Source organism: Enhydra lutris, unplaced genomic scaffold (genome assembly GCF_002288905.1).
Source record: "Enhydra lutris kenyoni isolate GAN:26980312 unplaced genomic scaffold, ASM228890v2 scaffoldscaffold22, whole genome shotgun sequence".
In the NCBI taxonomy this organism is placed as follows: domain Eukaryota; kingdom Metazoa; phylum Chordata; class Mammalia; order Carnivora; family Mustelidae; genus Enhydra; species Enhydra lutris.
Genome location: NW_019154106.1, coordinates 682,840 through 696,688, shown reverse-complemented (window position 1 = coordinate 696,688; position 13,849 = coordinate 682,840). Strand labels below are relative to the sequence as shown.

General features: G+C 58.1%; 1 protein-coding gene across 4 annotated transcripts in view; it reads right to left on the bottom strand.

Moving 5' to 3' along the window:
• LOC111149627 (adaptor related protein complex 2 alpha 2 subunit) overlaps positions 1–13,849 on the bottom strand; it is an 80,659-nt gene that overhangs the window by 13,091 nt on the left and 53,719 nt on the right. For 2 of the 4 annotated variants that reach the window (XM_022506799.1, XM_022506797.1), the window contains exons 6-12: positions 12,153–12,254; positions 8,587–8,695; positions 6,490–6,640; positions 4,976–5,144; positions 3,861–3,998; positions 1,406–1,588; positions 763–860 (exon numbers count right to left, since the gene is read on the bottom strand). In XM_022506799.1, coding sequence (XP_022362507.1) covers positions 763–860; positions 1,406–1,588; positions 3,861–3,998; positions 4,976–5,144; positions 6,490–6,640; positions 8,587–8,695; positions 12,153–12,254 — 950 coding nt within the window. The remainder of the gene's footprint in view (positions 1–762; positions 861–1,405; positions 1,589–3,860; positions 3,999–4,975; positions 5,145–6,489; positions 6,641–8,586; positions 8,696–12,152; positions 12,255–13,849) is intronic. The other 2 variants (XM_022506798.1, XM_022506801.1) reach the window with 1 other exon arrangement.

Sequence of the window (13,849 nt, the reverse complement as noted above, 5' to 3'; positions counted from 1 at the left end):
GGCTGAGAGGGCACTGGGTCAGGGAGCAGACAGGGGGCACACAGGGCACTGGGTCAGGGGACAGATGGGGGACGCACTGGGTCATGGGGCACACAGGGGGCACACAGGGCACTGGGTCAGGGGCTGCGGGGGGCAGACAGGGCACTGGGTCAGGAGGCAGACGGGGGGCACACAGGGCACTGGGTCAGGGGGCAGACGGGGGGCACACAGGGCACTGGGTCAGGGGCTATGGGGGGCAGACAGGGGACACACAGAGCACTGGGTCAGGGGGCAGACGGGGGACACACAGGGCACTGGGTCAGGGGGCAGACGGGGGACACACAGGGCACTGGGTCAGGGGGCACACAGGGCACTGGGTCAGGGGAGCGGGGGGCAGACGGGGCACAGGCGGAGTGGGGGCGCGCCACCCCTCGTCTCCTACACCTCATACGCACCCCAGCACCCATGCCTCTCACCCTCATGGTGGGCGTGGAGCAGCTCTGGGAAAAGAACCCACACTAAGCCAGAACTACCCCAGTAACCGGAAGAGTGTGCGGTCAGGCCAGCACCTCCAGCTCCAGACTAAGCGCAAACCTCCCCTCCGGTCAACTAGAAACCCCGTCGGTATAGCCTGAGAGAAGACGGAACAGTCGCCCACAGCGGAAGTGCTCCGGCTCTGGCTATGCCAACAAGCAGGGGGGACCCTCGCCAGCCTTCACTCCGCGGAGGCCCAGGGCCAACGCCACAACACGGTACCCACCCGACTCCCCAGGGCTCCCTCACCTGGATCTTGGGTCGCCGGCTATCAAGTTTCCGAACTCCCCCAGGATGTAGCCCCCCACTTTGACCAGGTTCTCATGGCACGCCGGGGCCTGAAGAGCCTGTAAGACAGGGAGCCCAAGGAGCCCAACGCACAGGCGGCCCCCGCCCGCCCAGGTCCACGAGTGGGGACACATCTGCCAGCAGGGCAGCGGTAGTGATGGTGACACACCCAAACAAGACTTTGTTTGGTCACTTTGCCTATGTAGGTGCAAGCTCCCGGCAGAGCTTCCAGGAGACCTTCCTGGCTTTCAAAACCACCCTTCCTTCCCTTCCCGTTTCTGCAGCCATGTCCTCAGCAGGGGAGTCCCCGAGGCAGTGACATGGCCCGTCCAGCCCTGGAATGGGGCCTGTGCTCCACTTGGGCCCCGGTCGGGGTCAGGGGAAGCAGGTGCACACCCCCATCCTCCTTGGGGCCCACGCCCCTCATCAACGGAGCCCAAGAACCACACCACGGAGGCCCGTCCACACCAGAGACGAGCTCCAGCAAAGGAGGCGTCCACAGCACGAGCTGGAACCTCCAGAACAGCCAGCAAGAGACACATGGCACCCTGCGACGCCCCCCGGAACCCCACGCTTTACCCAGAGAAAGGCAGGTGGGCCATACCTCAAACACCGTCTTGGCGGCATAGCCCTGCACATCGTCCCGGTTGATGACAATCTGGATGACGCGGTACCACACCTCCTCGCTCACGTAGTCACCAGCAATCCGGATCAGGTTCAGGATGGTGTCCACGTACCACGTGTAGTCCACGGCATACTTCTCCGCCAAGATGGCCACCTTCAGCACCTGCAGGGGGTGGCTGCTCAGGGTAGGTGCTCTGGGCCTCCCGGCGTGCTGCCCGATGTCAACTCCAGGGCTTCGGAAGGGCCCACGCACGTGCCAAAGCTCGGCTGTGCAAGAAGCTTCCACCCAGCTCTCAGGCGAGCCCAGAAGGTTAAGATTGGTGGCTTAACTGGGGAAAGCCAGACCACCCTCCAGGAACAGACTCGGAAGGTCTAGGAGGCTCATGGCTAGTTTCCTAGTCCAGAAGGATCTAGGAAAGCACAACAGGGTCGGGTCACAGCTGCAGGAGGGCACAGCAAGCCGTGCCCTGCACTGCCATCCGGTTGCAGCCCAGGCAACCCTGGCGTGGGGCCTCCTCCCAGCAGCCCCATCCTCGGAGCGCCAGGGCCCGCTGGGTCTCCTCCTGTTCTAGCCAGCCTTTCCCAACACTCTCCACTCTACTCTTCGTAGGAGGCCGCACCCACTCGTTCACCCCCATGCGTTCCAGAGGGTTCTATGGACCCCACGCACTGCCCCGGGGCAACAGCACTGAGCTGCCCAAAAGCAGACCTCACCCCCTCCCCCAGTCACCTTCTTGGGGCGCCGAGCTCCCCTGAACGGCACCAGCCACTCTTCAAGCAGCTACCTGTCCTCGCAGCCACCCACCAACTCCGCCAGCCTCCTGACTGCATTCCAGAGCCCCTGCCGGAGCCCGGACCCCCAGCCATGTGCTCTGCCCACCCTCCGGCACCCCCTTCGGCTCTCCACAGTGATCCCTGCACATTGCTCCAAAATTCACTGTGTCACTGCCTTGGCTTCAAAACCTTCGAACCCAGAGCTTGCCCCTGAAGCTGAGCACTCAGGGCCTCCCCCACCATCTCGACACAGGCCAGCATCTTCGCTGCCCCTGCCACCTATGCTGTGCACCCTGTGACAGTTCCTCCCAAGCCGCCCCGTCCCCCCCCAGGGTCCCGAGCCCTGCCTCCACCAGTCCTCAGCCACACTACAAGCAGGCCCATGGTCCTGCCTAGGACCTGTCATCCCTATGCACACAAAGGCCCCCTGTGAGCACGGCAGCCGGCACACCCAGGTGTGGAAGCCCAGCAGCCAGCGCGACCCCAGGGCACACCCGCAGACACGCCTAGCTGTGCAGGCGCAGGGACCGAGCACTGACCTGCAAACTGCGAAGGTCGGTCTTACACCTCGTTCGACTAAAGCGGACTGAGGAACGTCACTTGTCATTTGAAAGGGAGTAAGAGCCAACACGGCGCTGGCTAACATTCAAGACCTTAAAAACTGGAAGAACACGCCCCTTCTGTCTCTGCTCAGAACACACCCGGCACCGAGGAGAGCCATATCCCCTTGACTACGGTCCCCAGAGCGAGCCAGTGCCACCTGCACAGGCGTCCAGTCTCAGCCCTGCTGCCTGACTGCCCTCCAGACCTGACCCCACCCACCCCACACTCCCCTGCATGTCTGTTCTTGGATCTTCCTCCCCATCCCTCCTGGCTCCCCTGCAGTGCCCAAGCCCTCTTTCCTGGATGGGCATCCGTTCAGCGCCAGGAGCCTTCCTTGACCTTCTTCTCCAGGGCAGCCCTGCTCCTCACCAAAGCACGTCACTCAGCACTGAAGAGCCAGCACCTGCCCCGGCCTGGCCCCAGGGGCCACAGCCATTCCCTAAGTGATGGGCTGGAAGCCTGAGTGTCCGACTGCACGCAGGGACACTCGTACCCAGAAGCGTGGCCGCCGACCTCTCCACACATACTCTGCTGAGCCCTCTGAATCAGAACACACACTCGGGCCCCCCGTATGCTGGCCATGGGCCACCTGGTACCCGGCGCACCCCAATTCTGCATCGCCGTCAGCGTCTCCCCAGGCTGGCATGTGCAGGACCCTGACAAGGTGTTCGGCGTGTGCGGCCACTTCGCCAACAGCCGCTGCCAGCAGCGAAGGCCGCCAGGCGGGAACAGGCGGCTGTGCTCAACGGAGCAGAGAGCAGGTACCCCGCGCGTAAGCGGGAGCTCCACGGCTCAGACCTGCAGACCTTGGCCCACAGGAATCTGAACTCATGCTCACCTGAGTCGCAAAAGTATCTCACTGTGAGGGTCCCTGTTTGCACAGGTTGTTTAAAGTCCCTCCTGAAAAACTGAAAGGCTCCGCTGAGGATGCGGACGGGAAACTACGGTGAAGGCGTCTCTCCCCAGAACCGGGGAAATTTCAGGACAGCGTCAGAACAGAGCCGCGCACGCTAGGGAGAGGCAGACCAGGCTGGAGGCACAGTGGCCGTCGGACTCACAATCTCTTCTCGGATGGAGTAGTCGGCCGTCTCCAGGTAGCTCAGCATCTCAGCCACGATCTGCTGGGCGCTGCTGCGGTCACACATGGCGTAGAGGAGGTCCACGGCCCGCTGTCGCACACTCACATCCCGCTCCGTCTGGGGGTGTGAAGCACAGCGTGAAAGACCATTCAAGCAGACGGTGGGCGGGTGGCCAGGCCCCTGCGGCTCAGCCCCTACTCCGTCCCAGCGCTCACTGCCAGCTCTCCCTGCAGCGCATCCAGACCCAGGGACCCCCACACGCTGCGCTCACGCAGAGCTCCTCACTCGCACACGTGGGCCCAGCAGCCCTGGACTGGCTGGAGTCAAGGCACATCCCTGGGGCAGGCGAGAGGCCCCTCTACTGCACGGACACCGACCGGCTCCACCTGGGAGCTCATCACAGTGCTGCTCTCGGGCCCCTCCCGAGACCTGCTCCGCCAGCCCCCCCAGTGCAGTGAGACCCCAGCTGCTCCTCGGCACAGGACAGGCTGGGAAACACGGCTGAACCACCAAGCAACAGGCAAAGGCGAGGGCAGGTCTTTCTGACTCCTGGCAGTGAAACCAGGGCCAGGAGCACCCAGAACCGAAGAGCTCAGTTGCCCGCGTCTGTGTGGCCTCTTGCTCGAAACACAGCCCAAACACGCAAAAACACAAAGGGACAGAGTCAGACAGCTCTTAACCATGAGTCTAGGCAGAACCCGGGGCTCTGCAGCGGTCCCCCTGCTTTTCACTCTCTGGCGCACCTCAGCCAGCACCAGTAACGCTGGGGGCGTCGTGCTGTCCCCCCGAGGGCAGCCGGCCCGCAGAGTCACGGCGGATAATGGGAGCAGGCAGCCTCAACTTGGCTTTTCCAACTCTGGAACTTAAATTCCTTAAGAAAGGTGAATTTTCTTTTGCAAAGGGTGAGTCTTCTCAGAGACAAGGACAGAATGTTTTCTCTTTCTACCAAAAAGAAGAGTCTGCATCGATTCAAACATCTACCGTGACTCAGCTCTGTGCGGAACAGGACGCGCCGTACCGCGTGCTCCAGCTGACCCCACCAGAAGGGAGAGAACAAGGCCCGGGACGCTGGCCCCGGAGGACAGGGCACTTGCCTTCAGAGCGTTGATGACGGTCTCGATGTGCGTCTTGACCGCCTCGTGGGAGAACTCGGAGCTGGCCAGCGTGCACATGCTCTCCAGCGCCAGGTAGCGCAGGTTGGTCTCACGGTGCTGCAGGAACTGGCCCAGCTGATTACAGGCGCGGACGAGCAGGTTCGGCTCACTGCACGGACAGCAGAAGCGGGCGGGTAGGGCTCCTCAGCGCGCGCCCCACAGACAGGGCCGCCCACAGGTCAGCGCGGCCGGTGGCGCTCACAGTCAGCACACTGCTGAAGGGAAACCTCAGGGCCCCCCACAACAAAAGCTTTGAATTTCCAATGCTGAGGCCGGTTTTGCATCTGCTCTGCTCGCTGCCACCTCATATGCAGAATTCCACCAACTCCTAAGAGCTGGTGACAGAAGTGGCACCATCCCGAGCCAAGCGTCCCCTACAAGCCTCGGTGCCCCGCTTGCAGAGGGAATGCTCAGGCTCTCGCCAAGGGGCCAGAAAGCTCATCTCAGCCAGAGGCAGCAAGCCCTGGCCAAAGGCTGAACAGAGGCCTTGCCCACAAGCATACTCCCGAGAGCCGCGCACACAGACACAGAGGTGTGCAGTCGACAAGGCCCCAGTACCGCTTCCCAAGGAGTCTAGCTGCGTGGCTACTTAGTCTCGACTTCGCCCTCGTGATACTGTTGCTCGCTAAGTATCTGCAATAACTGAGACCAAAGGGCTTCCTCTAAAATCAAAGCTTCTGTTTTCAACAGTTCCCAACTCTGCTGATGTAGGATTCTCAGTAGGACTTTCTGTCCCTAGAAACACAACTGTCTAGAAATGCTGAGTAGAAGATGCCTGGGAAAGGCTACGCCACGCCTCCTGAGCCCCCACCTGGCGGGGTGCGGCACTCTGCAGCTGTGGGGACCCAGGTGGCATCTCGCACAGCCTGCCCAGCAGCCGCACCATCACGCTACTGCGAACTCTAAAACAAGACACCATTCACAAGGCCACAGTCAGACCACAGGACTCCAGGAGCTGAGGAGACAAGGCAAGGAAGCAAACCACAGTGCGGCCACCATCTCCCTGCGCTGCACTGGCGCACACAGCTGTCCCACCACTCCCCAGAAAGGCCTCAGACCAACACTGAGTGTGGCTTTGTGTCACAGGAAAGCTACCAGCCACCCAGCCTTGCCTTTCCTGTAAGGTCATGGGAGAAGCTGGGCAGGACCAGAGTGCCAGGAGGAACAGGAGAGGCCCTCAGGGACAGGCAGGGCCATGGCAAACAGGGCGCAAGCTCGGAGGCCAGAGAGAGCACGAGGTGCTGGAGGGGAGCAAAGAAAGGGCCACACAGGGAGCCCACACCCGTCTGAGGAGGGCAGAGGTGACGTGTCCACATGGGCAAAAGAGGTAAGCACTCAGTGACACCCAGCAGGCCTGGCATCAATGAGAAAGAACACCTCCATGTGCTCAAGAGGGGTGCATCCTCCCCACGGGGCAAGGCCAGGGGAAGCAGAGCACAGTGACCCTGACCCACCTATCGTGGTGAATGATCAGGCTGATCGCCTCGAAGAGCACGGCGTTCTTGGCGTTGGAATGCTGCACTTTTTTCGACTTTGGAGGTTCCTGAGCTTTGTTCAGAACGGTCTCCAGGCACTCGGTCAGGCGACCTCGCACTGCAGGGTCTTCTGGGCGAGACAGAGCACCGTCAGGCCGGGCCCCCACCCACCCTCCCTCCCAGCCATGCTGCCTCACAGCAAGGGGGAGATGGCTGGCAGGAGTTCCTGGTCCAACTGTGGAGCTACTTAAAATGAGAGGGTTTAGCAGCTTGGTAACTCCCCATGTGTTTTTGTGGGTTTTTTTTAATATTGTATTTATTTATTTGACAGAGAGCGAGATATCACATGGAGGCAGAGAGACAGGCAGAAAGAGAGAGAGGGAAGCAGGCTCCCCGCTGAGCAGGGAGCCTGACACGGGACTCGATCCCAGGACCCTGAGATCATGACCTGAGCCGAAGGCAGAGGCCCAACCCACTGAACTGCCCAGGCGCCCCTCCCCATGTGTTTTAAAGCAAATAAGATGTCCGACATTTTCGCTGCATTACAGAGCACACAAATCGAGAGAAAATAAAATCTCAGTCACACAGACAAAACACCTAATATAAAAGTTTGAAAGACGGAGCAAAAGATCTTTTTCTCTACCTTCATTCCCAAAAGATACAGAGAAAATGTTACCAAAACCAATTAAAAAAGAGAAGGAAACTTTTAAAGTTCTGATCGAACCATAAAAAAGAAATAGAAGACAAAAAAGGAATAAGAAAGCAGTAAAAATATCAGAATATCATAAATGACCTATCCCCCAAAACATCCAGCACCTCTGGGGCGTCACAAGCCCAGCCGCTGGAGAGCAGAGCAGAAGTGCGGGCAAGCGCGGCGGGCGGCGCCAGCGGGAACCCCGAGGAGCAGCCACCCCGGGCTGGGCACAGAGGCCAGGAAACTGCAGCCGCACCCACAGACAGTGTCAGAGTGAGGACGCAGTACGGCCGCCAGCAGCAGGGGTGAGGCAGCAAGGAGCGGGGTCCACAGGGAGGCCAGGCCGCCCCAGCTCAAGGGACGCCTCTGCCGCAGGTGTGCAGCTCATACTTTGGTATGAAAGACATTTAGTTTAGAGGGCGCCTGGGTGGCTCAGTTGGTTGGACGACTGCCTTCGGCTCAGGTCATGATCCTGGAGTCCCGGGATCGAGTCCCATATCGGGCCCCCGGCTCCACGGGGAGTCTGCTTCTCCCTCTGACCTTCTCCTCGCTCATGCTCTCTCTCACTGTCTCTCTCTCTCTCAAATAAATAAATAAAATATTTAAAAAAAAAAGATATTTAGTTTAGAGAAAATCACTTAAAACTAACAAAATAATATCTTGTACAGAAACCAATTAGATTAAAATGTAAAGGCTACAACAACGAGCAATTTTTGTACAGGGCAATTTAGAAGTTAACACTAAAAATGTTCATCTACAGGGTGCCTGGGGCGTTCCATCACTTAAGCCTCTGCCTTTGGCTCAGGTCATGATCTCTGCGTCCTGGGATCGAGTCCCTCATCGGACTCTCTGCTCCGCGGGGAGCCTGCTTCTCCCTCTGCCTGACGCTCATGATCTATCTCTCACTGTCTCTAATAAATAAACAAAATCTTTAAAAAAATTTCATGTACATTCTTCAACCAAGAAGTTCTATTCCGAGACATTTACCATACCAGTCGCATGTAACATTTTGCAGTAAAACAAGATCACAAGAATATCCTCACTGTGTACATTGAGGTTATACAGATCATTAACAACTTAAGATAACAAAGTGTGTAAGTGTTTCAAGCTTCAAATTTTACTGAAAAACACTGTTTCAAAAACCTACACAGGTCTGATACTATGTAAAAAGCAGAAATAATCCCACTTTGTAACAAAATCGGGAGTTCTGCACCAGCTGCTCCGGGGAGGCCAAGGCGTGCAGCCGCATCACAGAGGGGCCAAAGAACAAGGGCCAGCGCCAAGGAAGGCCTCACAAAGGCCGCAGACAGAAGCCACGGAGCCCGGCCCGAAGCAGCCGCCCCGAAGCAGCGGCCCCGACAGGCCGCGGCCGCGCCGGTTACCTGGGGGTGGGTAGCACTGCAGCAGCCGCAGGAGCTTCACGGACAGCCAGGGCGCCGGGACAAAGTAGTACGTATAATCCTGCAGGTCTGTGGATGCGGACGTCACAATCTGGAAGACACCCCAGGGGCGGGCAGGTGTCACCAAGAGAGCCCTCCGTGGGGTCCCCGGATCACACCCTGCCTGAGAAATGGCTCTGTTCGATGAGTGGAGGGTATTTAACACAGTGCTCTCTGTCCTCGAGGTCAGGGGGCGTGGCGACACTGCGCTCACAGGGCAAGCAGCCGGCCACCATCGTCATCCGGGGCAGCCCCACACGCTCCTGCTCTGCGATGGCCGCCCCACCCCGCGCGCACAAGCTGGCCCGCACCACTGACCTGCAACTGCTCCAGAACCCAACCGCACCTGCACTGGGAACCCAAACTCTCCTTCGTGGACCAGGACGCAGATGAGACACAAGAGGGAGGACTCTGGTCCTCTCAGGGCGGAGCTGGTGTCCTGAACCCAGCCCATCCCCCCCCACCCCCAATACAGCCCTCCAGCGCCAGCCCTGCCGAGAGCTCACCGAGGCCAGAGAGCAAGCTTCCTCCACTCGCGGCTCCATCTCCCTGGCCGTCAGAGTCCTTGGCCGGGCAGACCCTCCCTCCTCCTCCTGCATACCCAACTGCCCCAAGGACAGTTCGTTTCCACTGACACACGTTCCTCACCCCCTGAGTCAGGGAGGTCAGAGGAGCACCACCCTGCCAAGCTCCCAGCTGTGACACTTGAGGTCATATGTAATAAGCATGTTCGGGAAGGTCTCGCCATGACCCCGCCATCAGCTGCAAGGCTGCAGCACAGACCCAGGACGTGGCCTGGGAAGGAAGGTGAGCTCCACGCTGGGGAGGGCACGGACAGGGCTAGGGTTACGGTTAGGGTTTTAGAGCCTACGGGCACACAGAGCAGGAAGCCAGGGCGTACTCTGCTCCACGGGACATAAGGAGCCAGAGCAGGCCGCTGCCTGCCGCTGAAGCCATGCTCAGAAGCGTCCGACTTAGAGACGCACACATGTGAGCCAGATACAAGAATAAAAGCAATGAAGAATTCACCCCAAAAATGTACAAAGGAACTAGCAAACTAGCCTAAGAAAGTAAAGGAAGTAAAACAAGGGTAGCAACAGGAAGCCGCCAGGGAGAAAAACAGCAGAGAGAGCCACCAAGTCAGAAGGCGTCACGCTGGACAGGCTCACCAGGTAAGTGAAAAGGCAAACGCCCCACAGCGAGACCGAGCAGGGGCGGCAGCACGGCCCGCCGCCGCGCCCCACACGCACGGACACTGACCGCCGCACACTGATCATCCAGACAAACCGGCAAACGTCCGAAATCAACTTAGCCGAAACTGATGAAAGGACAGAAAGCATAAAAGCCCGCACCTTATTAAATAAGTTGAATCCAAAATAAGAAACTGTTCCACGAAGAAACCCTACCTTCAAATGGCTTCACCAGTTAATTCATGATAAAAGTGTTAGCCAAGAAACAGAAAGAAATTTCCTTCCTGTGACAAAGCGAGCCAACGGCAACAAAATCAGCCAACACAACTCGTCACGGCGAGACACTCGGAGACGCCCCTCCGAGATGAGGAAGAAAATCCTCTCTCATGGTCCACACTGCAGGGAGGCCGTGGCAGCCAGAAAGCAGGAAGCGCAGATGAACACCGGCGGGAAGAAAACCCATTGTCCACAGACCGGATGGGAGTACAAAGAAGATCTAACACAACCTACAAATAAATTACGAAGATCAGTAAGTGAGGGGGCCCCTGGGGGGCTCCGTCAGTGAAGCACCTGCCTTCAGATCAGGTCATGATCCTGGGGTCCAGGGATCGAGTCTCTCATGGGGCTCCCTGCTCAGCAGGAACTTGCTTCTCCCTCTCCCTGCTGCTCCCCCTGCTGTGTGTGCTCTCTCTGACAAATAAATAAAATCTTTAAAGAAATAAGTAAGATCAGTGAGTTTGAAAGAATTGCCAACTCCAAGATCAATGTACAAGAATCACCTGCACAAACCAACACACAGTGGTCACAGAACACATTTAAGACATCACTCGTGCGCCTGTGCGTCTCAGTGGGTTAAGTATCTGACTTCAGTTCGGGTCCTGATCTTGGGGTCCTGGAATCGAGCCCCATGTCAGGCTCCCTGCTCAGTGGGGAGCCTACTTTCTCCATCTCTCTCTAACCCCTCCCCCCACTCATACTTGCTTGCTCTCTCTCAAATAAATAAAATCTTTTTTTTTTTAAAGATTTTACGTATTTATTTGACAGAGATCACAAGTAGGCAGAGAGGCAGGCAAAGGGAGAGGGGGAAGCAGGCTCCCCGCTGAGCAGGGAGCCCGATGCGGGGCTCGATCCCAGGACCCTGAGATCATGACCTGAGCCAAAGGCAGAGGCTTAACCCACTGAGCCACCCAGGCTCCCCAAATAAATAAAATCTTATTAAAAAAATCATTAGGAATAGCATTTTTAAAATAAACTGTATAGGGGCACCTGGGTGGCTCCATCATTAAGCGTCTGCCTTTGGCTCAGGTCACATCCCGGGGTCCTGGGACCAAGCCCTGCATCGGGCTCCCTGCTCAGCGGGGAGCCTGCTTCTGCCTCTCCCTCTGCCACTGCTTGTGCCCTCTCACTGCGTCTCTGCCAATAAATAAAATCCTAAAAAAAAAAAAAGAGCAGCTAAGCTGCTCTGCCTGGAGGATAATGACGAAAACGCAGACCTACACAACAAGGAGACGCCGCCTCACCCACGGACGGCCGACGCGCGCAAGGCCGAGATACAGAGCGGCAGGAAGGGCACACTGCGGGCAGGGAGGCCAGTCGGTACAGCTGCTCTACACTGTCCCCTCGACGTGAAGCACGGCCGCCCCATGACCCAGCGACGCCACCTCCAGGGACCTGTCTCGCAGCCGTACGCACAAAAGAGCCAAGACTCAGCCAAGCTGATCACAGCGGGCCGCTCCCCGTCGCCTCAGGGTGAGACAAGGCGACCGGTCGGTCGGCTGTGCGATACTCGTGTAAACGCTCCATGGCATCGCCACGAAGGGACGGCACGCAGCACAAGCCCGCCGACCCCCTGGTGCTGAGCTCTACGAGTCACACACAAAGAACACGGGCTGCTGCAGAGTCCCTGTGCACAACTCAGGACACCGTCCGAGCCAGACGTCCGAGTGAAGGACACGTGCTCAGGCAGCAAAGGAAAGTGAAGAGGGAGGCCGCCCGAACGAGGACAGGGCTCCCTGCGGTGGGGGGCGCCGCCGGCACCCCCACTCCCCACCCAGCACAGGGGCTGAGCGGCACTCGGACGACACAACTGTGTGCTGCGCCGGTCACTCCGGGCACTTTCCCATAGGGACAGAACGTTTCTCAAGTGGCAAAAAGGTGGAAAGAAAACCCAACAAATTCCAAACCAAGACAAGTTCTCACCCTGGATTTAAAAACTGAGTCCAGTATCTTCCGTTCGAAACAGCAAGCTAACAATATTAATTAATTGAAAAACTCAGACGAACACGCATCCTGAGACCCGCTCCCCATCAACAGACTTACCCTGCTTAATCTGGAGACAGCCAGGGAGACAGACGTCTTGAACTCCTCAGGGTTCTTCTGCGCCAAGGTGGTGATGAGGCTGGTGGCGGCGGTCACCACACCCTGAAGCAAACACACAAGTGCGCACTGTGACCACAGCCGACGTGCCTGCGGCTGGCTTCCAACAGCAAACTCATTTTCCGGGTAAAACTTGAAACCGAGAGCATCAACCCAGAGCCCCTGGGCCAGATTCAAAACTGCTCCGACTGGCCCATCGTGTCTGAGACAGCACACATCTGTCATGTTCCTTCTGGAGCTTCTCTCCGAGAACCTGGGCATCCAGCAAGGCCGGCAGCCCAGCTCCCTGCCTCAGAGGAGGCCTGCGGAGCGCCGCACCAGCCAGCCGAGTCTCTACCTGCCCTGCCGCCCTCTTCTGGGTCTGGGGTCAGCGGCACTCACTGCTGCCCCTCGCTCACGTCACTCCGCATAGGGGCACCTGGCTGGCTCGGCCAGGAGAGCATGCAACTCTTGATCTCAGAGTGTGAGTTTGCACCCCATGCTGGGTACAGACGCTACTTAAAAATAAAATCTTTAAAAGAAAAAAAAAAAAAAAGATTCCGTATGGACCAGGAAGGGAGACATTACCCTAGGACTCACTTGGATCTTTACAACCCAGAAGTGTGACCATGGAAAACAGCAGCTGGGAGCACCTATCTCTGCCTTCTTGAACAGATCCACCCCACTGCTCCCTGCGGCAGCCCAGGCCCGGTGAGGCCCCTTCCCTGTAGAGCGCCCCCCATGCGGCACCCGGCCTCCATGCACAGGGAAGCCCAGGCAGCACGAGGACACCTGCTCTTGTCCCAGGACAACAAGAAGTCACTCCCACCAATTCCTGTGTCTTGAAGGAAGACACTGCTTAAGTTAAGAAGTTCTCTCATAAATACAAAATAGACAAAACAAAGGAATGCAGGGGCGCCTGGGTGGCTCAGTGGGTTAAGCCTCTGCCTCTGCTCAGGTCATGATCTCAGGATCCTGGGATCAAGTCCCGTATCGGGCTCCCTGCTCAGCGGGGAGCCTGCTTCCCCCCTCCTCTGCCTGCCTCTCTGCCCACTAGTGATCTCTGTCTGTCAAATAAATAATGTCTCCAAAAAGAAAAAAGGAATGCAATGAAAATGCAAATAAAGCTCAAGAAAGCACTGGCCACTGTGGTCCCCCTGGCCCTCCTCCACCAGGCTCCTCAGCGGGTGGGAGAAGGCCAGCAGCTTCTGCAGCTGCAAAGGCGCAATGGGAGGGAGCCCCTGGCCACAGCTGAGCGCTCCTTCAGCTTTCTAAGGACAACCTGAAAGCAGCATTAAAGACGCAGAGAGAACCGGCCTTGATGTCCGCGTCCCAGCAAGCAACAACCAACTGGTCCCCTCGCAGGAGAGCTCTAACAAACTCGGGATTCTTAAACGCGCAGTCCCACCGGGCAGAGTCATGCCGCACAGCTCCTAAGCATCTGCGGCTCCGCCTGGCCCACCAGGGGGACAGAACAAGCCTCCGTATTCTGATAAGAGTCAGCTGGGACTTGCTGGCTCGAGCTCAGCTTCTCCCATCCTCTGCTGTCGCTGGAGTCTTCGTGGGAAGGGCAGTGTGAGAAGACCAGGGGGAGCCCAAATGGCCCCCAGTGCTGCCCTTCTGGCCACAACTCACTGCCTGCCCCACAGACCCCCGGGCTC